The following is a 14,577-nucleotide window of genomic DNA, read 5'->3' on the forward strand; positions in this document are numbered from 1 at the left end:
TCAATCACTTTAAAATTTAATTTTAACTATTTTCAAATTAAATGAACAAATGAACGGCTTCATGGACGTTCAGACCTTGACCGAAAGCGTCGATTCTTTTACTCAGTGCCAGTCCATGCAGACCCGGAACCTGCCCTCCTGCAAAAGTTTCTGTAGGGACTCAGTCTTTAGGTGCGCCGCCTTTGCCCCACCCATCACGGTATTGTTGGGCATTTTTATTGGCTATAGAGCTCTGGTTTCGTTGCTCTGATTGGTCATCGCGAGGATGCCAGTTTCCTGGGATACGCCGTGGGCCAGCGGAGGCCTAGGGGAGGTTGTGAGGTTCCCTGGGCAGGAATCCGGCCAGGGCGCGCACCGGATCTCCTGGACTCAGTTCGTGGGCGCCATGGCCAGCGTCCACGAGAGCCTCTACTTCAACCCCATGATGACCAATGGGGTGGTGCACGCCAACGTATTCGGTATCAAGGACTGGGTGACGCCGTATAAGATCGCGGTGCTAGTGTTGCTGAACGAGATGGGCCGCACGGGCGAGGGCGCCGTTAGCCTCATGGAGCGGCGAAGGCTCAACCAGCTGCTCCTGCCGCTGCTGCAGGTGAGGGTCTCCGGTTCATCCAGCAAACCCTTACTGTGTACCGGCTCTGTGACGGGACAGCTCCCTGGGGGCTGCGGGCACGGGGGTTTATCGGATACTCTCTCTGCCCTTTTGGACCGCGAAAAATATAGTTATTACCACCGGCTAACAGTTAGTACTAACGGTGGACCAGGCACTTGACATACAATTTTTTGGGCAGGTTTATATATGACTCCAGCATTTATTAGCAGAGTGACGGGGGAAAGAGTAATTTTCGCAGATCCTCCGTCTTATGTAGAATGAGGCTACATGTAGGCTTGAGCGTTGGAGACACAGGTACAGGCTCTGTACCCTAGAGGACAGTAATAAGTGGTAACAATGACATAAAAGTAACAGCCAACATTGATCACTTATTGTGTACTAAGCACTTGATGGGCTTCCCTGGTGGCTCAGACGGTCAAGAATCTGCCCACAATGCGGGAGACCCCGGTTCAATCTCTGAGTTAGGAAGATCCCCCCGGAGAAGGGAATGACAAGAACCCACTCCAGTATTTTTGCCTGGAGAATTCCAAGGACACAGGAACCTGGCGGCCTACAGTCCCTGGGTTCGCAGAGTCGGACAGGACTGAGCAACTAACACAAGCACTTTACATGTTTTATCTCCCTTTGCAGACTCAGATTGTAACTCTACTGCTTACCTGCTGTGCGACTTGGGCAAGTCCCATAACCTGTTTGGGTCTTTGCTTTTGCTCTGTAAAATGGAAAACCATGATAGGAACTGTCATGTGATGGCTGTGTTAAGTTAGAAAATCCATGAGAACATTTTACAGTGTTTGGCACATAATAAATGCTCGATCAATTTTAGCTGTTTTCGTTTTAATCTCATGCACTTTCCCTTAGATCAATTGTGGGTTTTCCATTTATTCGGGTGATTATATGAGTGACATCTCTCTCCCCTACTAGACTGTAACCTCCATGAGGGCATTAGTTTGTGTGTTCTTGCTCACCTTGTATCCCCAAATCCTAGTACACTATCGTTTATAACAGGCTTTTTTTCAATTAAGAATTTTTTAAAATGTGGACTGTTTTTTAAAGTCTTTATTGAATTCGTTACAATATTGCTTCTGTTTTATGTTTTTATTTTTTTGGCTGCAAGGCATGTGGGACTGACCAGGAATCAAACCCACACCCCCTGCATTGGAAGGCAGTCTTAACCACTGGCCTACCAGGGAAGTCCTTATACAGGGCTTTTTTTAATCCATCACCTTCTTTGGGGCAGGGTGAGGAGTACTGAGGACACGGATTAAGTGACTTGCCGGATTAGTTAATAAAAGTAGTAGGGTCTCTAGAACTTGCAGCTCCCAGTCCTGTCTGCATTACTGTTATAAGTGTAGATCCCCCCAAAATAAAGTCTGTCACTGTTTCCATTGTTTCCCCATCTATTTGCCATGAAGTGATGCCATGATCTTAGTTTTCTGAATGTTGAGTTTTAAGCCAGCTTTTTCACTCTCCTCTTTCACTTCCATCAAGAGGCTCTTTCGTTCTTCACTTTCTGCCATAAGGGTGGTGTCATCTGTGTATCTGAGGTTATTGATAATTCTCCCAGCAATCTTGATTCCAGCTTGTGCTTCATCCAGCCTGGCATTTTAATCAACATGGATATAGAATTCATCTATATCCATAGATATAGATGTTCCAGCCTTTACTTATTTGCTTATTGTTTGACTTTAAAAATGAGCTGATTTTTAACTACCCAACTAATAACACACAGATTCATTGTAAAACTTTAAATGATACTAAAGTTGATAGAGTGGAAGTTGATGGTTCTTTTGTAGGCCCTCTAATCCTGTTTCCTCTCAGAGATTATCAGGGTTCATATTCCTTCATTCAGCTATTAATACTGAGTAACAGTTCAGAATGGATCTTTCTAGACCTTTTGCTATGTATATGTGTATATAGATAGGTTGATGCATATGATTATAAGGATGTATGAAGAAGTGAAGTGAAATGAAATCTCAGTCGTGTCCGACTCTTTGCGACCCCATGGACTGTAGCCTACCAGGCTCCTCCCTCCATGGGATTCTCCAGGCAAGAGTACTGGAGTGGGGTTTCCTTCTCCAGGGGATCTTCCCGACCCAGGGATTGAACCTGGGTCTCCCGCATTCCAGGCAGATGCTTTAACCTCTGAGCCACCGGGGAAGCCCATAAGTATGTATACTTGTATCCTTTTTGTTTAATTCCGCATTTTTGTTTGTTTGTTCATTTTACATAAGTGCTACTTCTATTCTGCAGCTTGCTCCTTTCGCTTAGTAAGTCTTGGAGGTCATTCCATGTCGGCATATTTGAGCAGATTTGCCTCATCCTTTGTAATGCCTGCATTGTATTCCACGGTGAGAAAAGAAACATAATTTAACTCACACTTTTAAAAAATTAAGCAGTTTTTTTTTTTTTGCCATACTTTAAGGCATCTAGGATCTTAGTTCTCACATCAGGGACTGAACCCATGCCCCCTGCAGTGGCAGCCAGAGTCTTACCCGTTGGACTGCCAGGGAAGTCCTTAACTCATACTTTTCATTAATCTTAAAATTTATAGATTATAAATGAGCTCTGTATTGATGGTCTTACAGATTCTTTAGTTTTTCTTCATTTCGAACTCATGGGGAATAAATTGGGAGATTAGGATTGACGTATACATATTACTGTACATAAAATAGATAACTAATAAGGACGTACTGTATAGCACAGAAAACTGCTCAATACTCTGTAAGGGCCTATATGGGAAAAGAATCTAAAAAAGAGTGGATATGTGTATCTGTGTGTATCTATACATATGATTCACGTTGCTGTTCACCTGAAACTAACGCGACACTGTAAATCAGCTACATTCCAATTTAAAGAAGAAAGCAGAGAGGTTGATAAATGAGTTCCTGTATGCAGCTGTTTATCAGTCTCCAGCTCTTTAAAATTTTTCTGTAACCTTTCATCTCTCTTTTACCCAGGGCCCAGATATTACACTGTCTAAACTTTACAAATTAATTGAAGAATCTTGTCCTCAGCTGGCAAACTCAGTGCAGATCAGGTAAGCTCCATTTTCTTCTGTATATATGAAAAGATGTCAAAGTAGATGGAAATTAGAAAAGGGCACATGGTGATTATTTCGTTAAAAAAAGATATCTTTGTTATTCTAGCTTGTTTTCCTAAGTACCTTAATTTGATTTTTTAAAAAAATGGATAGCATTAAACATACTGCTTCAAAATTTATTATTCTTCTGATGTACTTTGTTCCTTTTAGTTGTTGCAGAGAATTTCATTTTTACTGGCTGATAATGCTACTTTGAGAAATTTTATAATCAAGAAAACATCAGCAATGATACTTTTCAGAATATGGGGGTGACATTTTGGATTTTCAAATAGATTCATTTTAGGTGATTGTGGAATATGAAATGTGGGAAGATATTCAAAGGGTCTTCCTAAAATCCTTACCTCATTTTTCTTGTTCAGAATCAAACTGATGGCTGAAGGCGAATTGAAGGATATGGAGCAATTTTTTGATGACCTTTCAGATTCTTTTTCTGGAACCGAACCAGAGGTTCACAAAACAAGTGTAGTAGGTATGAAATTCTTCTAAGGAGAGCAGAGAATATTTTCACTGAAGTGAACGGCTGTCTGAGTCACACCTGTTAACTCTGCTGTAATCGGAGCACAGGCAGTGGGGATGTTGGACGTTTTAGTTTGTGTCCATGGCCTTGCCATTTTGATCTGTGTTTAAATAACTGTCTCATGGGAAAGCATCTTCTGTTTTGTCTACTGTCATCAGAGTATTAGACTGGTTGTGGAGCCTTTCAGGGTTTCTCAGCTCTCTCCTGTGGTCCTCTGCTCACTTGTACGCATTGCGCAACTAAGTCAGGGTCACCAGCTAAGGTTTTATGAAGAGAGTAGGAGTAAATTGTTGTTACGGTTTATAAGTCTAGGGTATACATGAAGTTTCCTGATGCTTTTCTGTTAGCTTTATAGCCGTGCTCCATCCACCTGACTTTTCTTTCCTGGGAGTTTTTATGTTATTCACCATCAGTTATTTGTTGATCTTCCCTGCGCCAGGCTCTGGACCTGAAGAGAGACTGGAACCTTTCTCTTAACGCACATTACATTCTTGTGGCTGTGGGGAGAAGGGCGGGCAGATAGTAAAAAGTAAAATACGATAACTTCTGATAGTTAGAACAGTCACGAGAGGATACATTGGCTGGATAAAAAGTGGAGTGTGGGTGGAAGGACTGAGCTTTTAATATAAAGAGAAAATCAGCTTCAAAGGTGATGAAAGAACATTATCGGTGGAGGAAATAGCAACTGCAAGTGTCTTTTTTTCAATTATTTTGAAGGAAGAATTGCAACAAATGGTCCTTGACCTGGAGTCGCCTGGTTTTCGAGTTAATGCCTTCGCCTGGTCTGTGTCTTGTTTGTAGGCTTATTTCTGCGTCACATGATCTTGGCCTACAGTAAGCTGTCTTTCAGTCAAGTGTTTAAACTGTACACTGCCCTTCAGCAGTACTTCCAGAATGGTGAGAAAAAGACCGTGGAAGATGCTGATATGGAACTGGCCAGCAGAGAGGAGGGCGAAAGGAAAATGGAAAAAGAAGAGCTTGATGTATCTATAAGGTAACTTGGGTTTCTCCAGCGTGAATCCCTTTCCTGTGAAATAGCATCATTACAGGCACAGTAAATCCTCATGCATCCAGAGTTTCTGCATTGGCTCTCATCTTTCTGTCCCTCCAGATCCAGGAAGTGGACCTTTACATCAGTTAGTTCCTTCCCATCTAACTTGTGATTGGGAGGCACTGATGGGAAATTCAGAGGGTCAAGGAGAGTAAGGTCAGGGTGTTGATTCACTGGTTCCCTCCCTTCAGGGTCATAGTGGACTGGGTGTAGGGTCACCGCCTCCATCAGGTGGCCTGCTCGGCAGACCTCAAAGGTCTGGTTACTGGGAAGGTTTCCCAGGCCTGGTGCGAAAGGTGCCCCACTGTTCCCAGCCCAGGGGACTGTATTACTCACTATGGCTTCTCCATCCCCTGCCGCTGTTTCTGAAAGTGGTCCTTTATTAAACTTTTCTCCTGTTACCCCATTTGAATATGCCATTTGTTTTCTGCTGGGACCCCGAGCGGTAGTGTAGTGTTCATTATATCACAGTGAGTTAACAGTCGATTAATTCCGTGAAAACTTACTGAATGCCTCCTAACGTTTAAGCCCTGGGGATGTGGTGGCACTGTTCAGCTAGTTGTTCAAGCCCAAAGCCTAGGTGTGTCCCTGGGTCCTTCCCCTCCTTCACCCCAAGAGCCAGTCCTTCTGCAGATCCGGCCAGAACTTCCTCCACAGTGTGTTTGGAATCAGTTCACTTCTCTCCGTCGCCGCTGCTTCCCCGATGGTCTCAGTACCTGGTCTCTTTCCTGGATGACTGCTCCAGCCTCCTGGCTGCTTTCCCTGCCTCCACTCTTGTCTCCGTACTCTCAGTTTTTCCTGCAACATCCAAGGGAACCATCACGGATGTAAATCACACCACATGTTCTTACGCCCCAAACCCTCCTTGCCTGTCCATGGAATTTAGACAGAAATTGGGGCTACTGTGGCCCTGGCACCTGTCTGATCTGGCCCCTGTCATCTTCCTCACCTCTTTCTCCTGCTTCTCCCTCCACTGCCTCTGGCTTGATTTCAGTTTCTTGGCACGCCCAGCCGAGCTCTGCCTCAGGCTGTGCTCTCCCTGGCTTCTCAACTCCCGCCCTCCCTTTCACCCTTTGGCTCCCACCTCACACAGGCCTTCACTGACTACGTGTGTGAAGTAACCTCCATCCTAAGTACTTCCATCTTCTTTATTTCCTTCGTAGCTCTCCTCAGTAAGCAACCTTTTGCATTTATTTACCTATTCATTTATATCTGCCTGTGTCCTCCATCAAGAGTTAAGACTCTCCTTCTCTGTTATATGTCTTCCTTTTCCTCAGGGCTTGGCTTGCAGTGTCTGAATATGTGTTGGACGAATGAGAATCAGAACATGTCATCCAATGAGACATGTCCAGTGAGAGAGTCAGAACATGTCGTCCAATGCCCGCACTGGTGACTGGCCCCATAAAACACTTTGTGTTGACTCCCTTCCCTTTGCTGTTTCACGTCCCCTCTCCCCAGCTGTTGCCTGGGATCACCTCCCAAATAGACCACTTGTGTTTGGAAGGAAAAACGCGTGTGTGTGTGTGTGTGTGTGTGTGTGATCTCAGGGAGCCCAAGGTCTGGGGAGGAAGACTGACATGGAAACAGATAACGACAAGTAACAGTGTGTTCAGAGCTCTGAGAGAAGCAAGCCCCCACCTGCCCTGTATAGGCTGGCCAACCCCCTTTGGGCCTGCAGGTGTAGCCAGAGAATATTTTCCTGCAGTTCCTAGGAGTGGCCTTTGTATGGTTATATGATTTGTTCAGCACACACTGGGAGCAAGAAGATTATAGTACCAGTGAGTACTTGCAAAAACTCAAACTTGCTCACAATGCTTCTCATGGAGTGGAAGGCTGTACCTTGTAGAGTTGAGTCTGGCTCTGGAGTCAGACCTCTGGATTTGAATTCTGGCTCTTCCACTCCCTCACTTGGGCAGGTCACCTTCTCTGTACCTCAGATTTCTCACCTGCAAAATGGGGCTTATGTCACCACCTCAGAGGGTTGTTGTGAGAATTAAATGATAAATCTGTATACAATGTTTGGAATTGTGCCTGGTATATTGGACAAATATATGCTATTCTTCTTGAAATTTCTCTTTTAAGAAGCTTCCAGGAAGCAATGTGATCTCTGTTCTAGCTACCTTATATGCTTTTAAAGTAGGAGAATGTCAGTTCTTCAGAAATGTAAAATTCAGACTTTTCTTAATTAGGTCTGACTTTCTCCTAAATTAATCTCATTTACTTAGGTCTAATTACATTGTTTTGATCCTGTTCTAAGAATTCATTTGTGTGTAATGTAACAGTATGTCTAATGTTAATGTGTATAGTTTCAGAAAATGGTATGCATTCAGTAAACTGAATTTCATCACTGAAATAGAAGAAATGTATTTAAATGTTATTCTACGGAGTTCCCTGGTGGTCCAGTTGCTAGTACTCGGCTCAGTCACTGGTTGGGAAACTAAAGATCCCACAAGCTGCACAGTGTGGCAAAAAAAAAATCCCATTACAGAAGAACGTGCAGACTGACATTTAGCTTCAGCTTTTCATTTGCTTATTGTTGCTACGGGGCAGCATTTGTTTCTTGCAATAAGAGAGGAGGCTTATAGGGTTACACCATGTGGGTTTGCAGCAGAGACTATTAGTTGCTGGAACTACATCTTCTCTGTGCTCCAGAAAGGACCTAACAGAAGTCCTTTTTAAAAAAAACAAATTATTTATTCATTTATTTATTTTTGGCTGTGCTGGGTCTTCAGTGCTACATGCAGACTCTCTAGTTGCAGAGAGTAGGGGGTCGGGGGGGAGGGCTACTCTCTAGTTGCTTTGCATGGGCTTCTCATAGCAGTGGCTACTTTTGTTGCAGAACACGGGCTTCAGGGCCCAGGGGCTTCGGTAGTTATGGCTCCCGGGCTCTATAGAGCGCAGGCTCAGTAGTTGTGATGCACGGGCTTAATTGCTCCGTGGTATGTGGAATCTTCCTGGACCAGGGATCAAACCCATGTCTCCTGCATTGGCAGATGGATTTTTTTTTTTTCCCAACTGCTGTTGCTCAAGCATCTCTGCTCAGACAAAACAAAAACATAAACCCAAATGATTGAGGTTAGAGAGAATACAAAATAACAATGCTGAGAGCTGGGATGGGGAGCGGAGGCACATCCTTCTCAGATTAGAGCCGCCTTTGCCTTCTGTCTGTGGAGTTTGCTTCCTCCCACTGGGCTGTTGGAGAAGGAAATGGCAACCCACTCCAGTGTTCTTGCCTGGAGAATCCCAGGGACGGTGGAGCCTGGTGGGCTGCCGTCTGTGGGGTCGCACAGAGTTGGACACGACTGAAGCGACTTAGCAGCAGCAGCAGCAGCACTGGGCTGTGGCTTGCGGGTCTGAAATCCATTCTCCACTGGGCGTCGACAGCTGTAACCACTGCTGTCAGTTGATGAGGCTCGCCTGTTGCCCTACCAAGGAGGTGCAGGATGGATTTTCAGTACCATGGGTCCGCCTGGTGTTGCTGGTTGTAGAACTGTAGTTTGATCTGATCTTTGATCTGACTCACAAGGTTCATGGACAGCAGGATTCCCCCCAGCTGCGGGATGGCCAGGCCCAGTGCCACACCACCACGTATGAAGAGGTTGCTGTGTATCCAGTTGACCAGTCTGTCAGTACAGCCATGGGTGTAGATGACTTGACTAGCTTCCAAGTAGTCAAAGGCCTGCATACCTTGGCCACACATGGTGTTGATCACTCCCTAGTTGGGGGTAGACAAACAATAGGAGTAATGCATAGAACAGTGCTCATGGCTGGGGTTGTCTTCTGAACAGTTAAAGTACATGTTCAGGGACCAGTCCTTGTAGGAAATCCCTCCACAGTAGCTAAACTCCTTCTGGCCAAAAATCTATGAGGTTCTGAAGGTCCAAGTCATCTCGGTAGTGCACGATGGCATTATTGATAATCTTACTAACTTTGCCGCACACTTTGTGTGAGAAGACGAAGCCCAGGACCCCGCTGCTAGCTGTAGCAGGAACACGATGGTCTGCCTCCTGCAGACGTTCTCGCAGAGAGATCATCTGATGTAGCCGCAGAAGGTGAGCAGGAACCTCAGGATGCCCACCATGATCAGCAGGATGGCTGGGCCCATGGCCAGGCAGGCCAGCGCTGCCTCTGGGGGGAGCGGCTGTCTCTCTGTCTGCTCTGGTGCCGACTGAATGGGGTACCCGGGGTGGGGGGGGCACTCCCAGAACTGTCCTCCTCCCCTGGTGGGGGATTCTCCAGTGTGGCTAGGTAAAGGTTACAGGGAGCAGTACTGCCCTCCCACGGGGAGAACACCAAGGGCCTAGAAGGGTCTGTACCCTTTAATTTGAAGAACTAACAACTTAAGAGCCTTTATTCCCAGGCTTGAGAGAGAAGGAACCATCTTCACTCCAGAAAAGAATTAGATTGGCATTAGGCTCACTGGCTTTTGCCGATTCTGTTTCCTGGAGACTTCGTGTAGAGGAGTAGGAATGGAGGTTGAGTTTCTCCAGAACAGAGTGAAGGGAGGGCTGAAGCCTGTGGCTAGTCTTTGCCCTAAGCCTAAAATGCAGGCGGATCTCAGAAGATTCGTGGGAGCTCGGGGAAATCCAGGTGAACTGACTTGGGTGGCCAGGCAGAGTAAACCTCCAGGATTTGGCTAGAGGGTGGCTGCCCCCTTAGCCCCATAGCTTCTGTGGGGAGGAGGGCTGAAGGGCCAGGGGTGAAAGAGACAGAGGGGAAAGGGGCTGGCAGGCTGATTCTTTACCATTGAGCCACCAGGGAAGCCCCAAAAGTCCCCTTTAACAAACATTTCTAACAAAAGTAGAAAGTCTTTGGTGTTTCTTCACTTGTCAATGATTTAATAAAAATCTCCCAACTTCATTAATTTATTCAACAAATGCTTATTCAGTGCTTTTGGTGCGCCAGGTACTATGTTAGGTGCTGCGTTTTCTCCGTGGAGGAAAGTCCCCATCCTCATGGAGTTTACGTGGGGAGGGTGAGAGGGGAGTCGAGAGGTAACTACATCAACAGGTAATGTAACTTCAGAGTATGCCACGCAGGAAAGGAATACCTAGGGCTTGAGGATACAGAGTAACTGGAGTGCTGTCAGGCAAGGGCCCTTTCAGACTGGGAGCTTGCTGACAGAGGAACCAGCCCTGAGAAGAGTTGTCAGACTCTTGCAGACTCACAGCTCCCAAGACAGGACAGACTGACATGCCGGAGGGACAGGAGGAGGACAGTGTGGCCTGAGCACGTGAGGTCAGGAGGGGGGGCTAGGTCATCCCTCTAGTCACATACCTCCAAGCATTCAGGTCCTCATGGCCTCCTTGGGTGTTTTGAAACTGTTCCCTGTCTCAGTCCTTCCCCTCCCCTGCTTTTGTCTTGTCACTATCCTGCTCAGGAAATCTCCAGAGACAGAGTCTCCCGGCCTGGTATCTGAGGTGTTCCCCAGTTGACCTTTCTGACCTCAATTTCTGTTCCTCAGCTTGGGTCCTTTACCCCAGCCATCCAGCTCTGCTCGTATCCCTCCAACAGGCCGGGCGTTTACCCATTCTGCGTCTTTTATTTTCCTTTCCTAGAATGCCTTCTTCCATCCTCATCATTTCTTCACTCCTTCCCCACTTTTAAAGTCCTCACCACTCCAAGTGGAGTGGTTTCTCCCGTTTCTAATGCAGCGATAATATTCATTCATTCATATTGTACACTGCCATCACGTCACATGGGCTGGACTTAGCCTTCACCAAGACCGTGAACCCGTAAAGACATTGTATTTTCAGGGACGTAGACTTGTGTTTTATGTACGCCCCCGGCCTCATTTGTTGATTGTTTAATCCTGTTGTATTTTTAAAATTTCAGTTATAGTGGGTGATTTAAGCACTTTAGAGGAGTTTCCAAAGTCCTTTTGAAAATCAGATGAATGCCATGTACTATCCTCGCATTAAAAATGTGTATTTTGCATGCAGTTTTACAAGGCTCATGGGCTCCTAAAGCCCTTCATAGGCCCAGGTTAAACGCCTTTGATATACAGCCACTTGTAAGTCTAAAATTCTGTCTCAGCTGGTAATTGGATTCATAAACAAATTTATTTGAGTCCTCTTCCTAAATGAATAACACCCTTCCTAAACTGAATACCTTTGTGGCCTGTTAAGAGTTACTTTCCCTGGCATGTATTTGAGGCCCTGAGGAAGCACAGGAGGAGTCAGTAAAAGGATGGTTTGGGCAGTGGTATTCTCACTTGCTTTTCCCAACCTTGTTCACGTTGGCCACTGTTGCCACCATGGAAGAAAGTGAAAGTGAAATCGCTCAGTCGTGTCCAAGGCCAAACTTGATCTTCATTTATAGTAAATCTATTTGCCTTTATTTGTAGCTTTTTGCTTTGTGTGATTTGGGTTCTGTCTGTTTTATTAACATTTATTGTTCTTGTGTCCTTTATTATAAACTACCTCAAATCTTTTTTGGGGGAAAGCGTTAAGTAAATAAAGCATCTGGTGATGGTGAGCATCATGGACCTTAGAGGAAGGTGGGCCAGGAGCAGTGTATCCCATTTCATCCAGATCCTCATTGGCCTGTAGCCTTTTTGTGTACTGCCGTATTTATTTCAAGACTTGGGCTTACTTTCTTTGAGGGATATGTTAAGAGAAAAGGGCATCTTATTGCCCAGACACTTCACTCTTTTCTGTTTGAGAACGTGGCCTATGAATTTTCTTTCCATTTCCCTCTAGGTCACTGTTGTTTCACTGATCTTTGTTGTACCGGGTCGGGGCTGGTCCTGGGCCTCTGATACCTGCAGAATCTGATATACTTGCTGCCTTGTGAAACCAAGAGATTATTAGAGCAGCTTTTCCCAGAGTATTTTCTATGGGATGCTAGCCCTTCTTGATAGATGTGAGGAAAGAATTCCTCGTTCAGATGAATTTGGTAAATGGTGCATTAAATAAAAGTGAATAAAGTGTCTCTCTGTTGGATTTATTTAATGTGTGACTTGAATCTCCAAGGAGAAGAGGGTATAGAGCTGTCCCCAAGTGATTTAAGCTCAGCAGCATTTTTTTCTTTTAGAATACCCATTTCCATATTGTTTGCATGAAACAGTTTGAGAACTGCTATATTAGACAGAGTACTTATAGAAATATTATTGAGTAAACATTAATTTTTTTATCCATTATAAGCCTGTATAGAGAAAGCATTTCTTCAGAATCATGTGGCAAAAGGGTATTATTCATACCCTGTTCTCAAAAATAAGACTGTGCATGCATAGATTTCTCAAGTTTAGATTTTTATCAGTATATATCTTGTTTATTTGTTCTGTGTAATCTCAGCTTCTAGGCAAATGGTTATTTTTTAGATGAATCCTCTTGTTCTTGAGTATAGCACCGTCTTATATCTGTAGTGAAGCATGCGAAACTATTCATTTATCTCCGAAACTCTGAGTGCCCATTGTGCGCCTGGGCACAGACTGGGTGTTCATATACGAATATACGAACAGCCAGTGTGACGGTGCTAGATGCTGTGACCCGTGTTTCTGGAAGACAGTGGGAGCTCAAATGAGAGATGTCAGGAGAGATTCTTGGAGGATATGGCACTTCAGGTATTCTTGAATGATGGATGGTGCAACAATCAAACAGTAGATAGAAAAATGGGCCTTGCAGGTCAAGGAAATGGCGGGTGTGCATCTTGGCATGATAGGAAATTGTAAGGAGTTCATCAGGGCTGGGGTGTAGATGAGAAGGCAGAAGAGAGAGGTAGGACCACTCAGGAAGCATTGCACCTGCCCTGGTAAGCACTGTGGGCTTTATTCTGGAAGGCAGTGGGATTCCCCAGAGGGGCTTTAAATCAGGGGTGATATACTTGCGGCATGTGGGATCCTAGTTCCCTGACCAGGGATCCAACCAGCATCCCTTGCTTTGGAAGCAGAGTCTTAACCACTGGACCCCCAGGGAAGTCCCTAGACTTGCATTTTAGAAAGATCATGGTGGAGGCTGTATAGAGTTGAGATCTGCTTATTAAATCGTGTAAACTTTTATCAGGACATTCAGCATCATTCCTGAGAAGAGAGAATTAATTTAAAAGTTTTTAAGCTTTTCTGATGAAGAATCTATTTGACTTTGTAAGCATTACCATTTTTCACTATTGTGTAATTCTTTATTGTTTTTACTTAATTTTTTTCCAGAGAAGAAGAGGTATCTTGCAGTGGGCCTCTGTCCCAAAAACAAGCAGAATTTTTTCTTTCTCAACAGGTAAGTTGATTCCGTGATTTGTCATAATTTTTTTTTTTAATTCTGACATTGTTTGTTGTTGCTGTTCCGTTGCTCAGTCATGTCCGATTCTTTGTGACCCCATGGACTGCAGCACACCAGGCTTCCCTGTCCTTCACCATCTCCTGTCATGACATATGTTTGTTATGTGAGTAGGTTTATTAGTAAAGCGGCATTATTCTTACTCTTGGTTCTTTTTTCTTCACTAACAATGCAACGTAGCTATATGTCCCTCCCTATTTAGTATGTGATTTTATTTCTCTATTAGAGTTGTAATGCATGTTCATTGAGTAATGGTGTGTGACTAACACAGCCCCAAAACGTGATTTGGAAGATTTACTACCCTTTTCCCAACTTTTCATCACGGACATTTTCAAACAGAAATAAAACTGAAAAGCCTTGTACAGGAAATACCCACATACCCATCATCTGGGTCCTACAATTAATATTTCGCTCTGTTTATCATACATCTACCCATCTGGTCACCATTTCCTCTTTTTTTTGATACATTTCAAGTTGCAAACACCAGTACACTTTAGCCCAGACATTTCTTACTACTGTTTTCAAACCTACTTTAGAATTTTTTTTGTTGTTGTTAATACAAGCTGAACGTTTTTCTTTCATGTTGTTTTCAGCAGATAATTTTGATTTTTGTTCAATTTTTAAGTTTCCTCTAATTTTATTATTAATTTTCTTTCTGCTGAAAGATGTAATGTTTAGATCTAGATGCAGATAATAGAGTCACCCCTGCAAATGAATTTTAGACAGATTAGAAAAACCCATCTAGACAATTGGTTACCTGTAGAGGAGAAAATAAAGCTGGACCCTCACCTCATCTTTGCACCTCAGTACTTTACAGGTAGATTAAAGGCTTCACTATAAACATTTAAAGTTATAATTAGACTAGAAGGAACTCCATATTAACTTTTAACTGATCTCTGGATGGGGAACTTTCTAAACATAAAAACTGTGGAAGAAAACATGTAGGAGATCATTTGACTTTTTTCAGCATAAAAATGAAAAATGTCTGCATGTTAGTACATGTTCTGACAAAATTAAAAGTCA

General features: G+C 44.1%; 1 protein-coding gene and 1 non-coding gene across 3 annotated transcripts in view; one reads left to right on the forward strand and one right to left on the reverse strand.

Moving 5' to 3' along the window:
• The first annotated feature begins 316 nt into the window (after positions 1–316).
• The window catches only part of ANAPC5 (anaphase promoting complex subunit 5), a 35,880-nt gene continuing 21,619 nt past the window's right edge, over positions 317–14,577 (forward strand). Inside the window, exons 1-6 of one of the 2 annotated variants that reach the window (XM_042234057.2) lie at positions 512–592; positions 2,864–2,961; positions 3,571–3,650; positions 4,073–4,182; positions 5,032–5,224; positions 13,428–13,494. In XM_042234057.2, the coding sequence (XP_042089991.1) occupies positions 2,902–2,961; positions 3,571–3,650; positions 4,073–4,182; positions 5,032–5,224; positions 13,428–13,494 (510 nt within the window). In that variant the 5' untranslated portion in view covers positions 512–592; positions 2,864–2,901. Of the gene's footprint in view, positions 593–2,863; positions 2,962–3,570; positions 3,651–4,072; positions 4,183–5,031; positions 5,225–13,427; positions 13,495–14,577 lie in introns of both variants that reach the window. The other variant, XM_004017352.6, reaches the window with a different exon arrangement.
• Positions 2,698–2,770, reverse strand: TRNAS-GGA (transfer RNA serine (anticodon GGA)). Its single transcript has one exon. It is a non-coding gene; the product is annotated as a tRNA-Ser (tRNA).

This window comes from Ovis aries, chromosome 17 (assembly GCF_016772045.2).
Source record: "Ovis aries strain OAR_USU_Benz2616 breed Rambouillet chromosome 17, ARS-UI_Ramb_v3.0, whole genome shotgun sequence".
Classification (NCBI taxonomy): domain Eukaryota; kingdom Metazoa; phylum Chordata; class Mammalia; order Artiodactyla; family Bovidae; genus Ovis; species Ovis aries.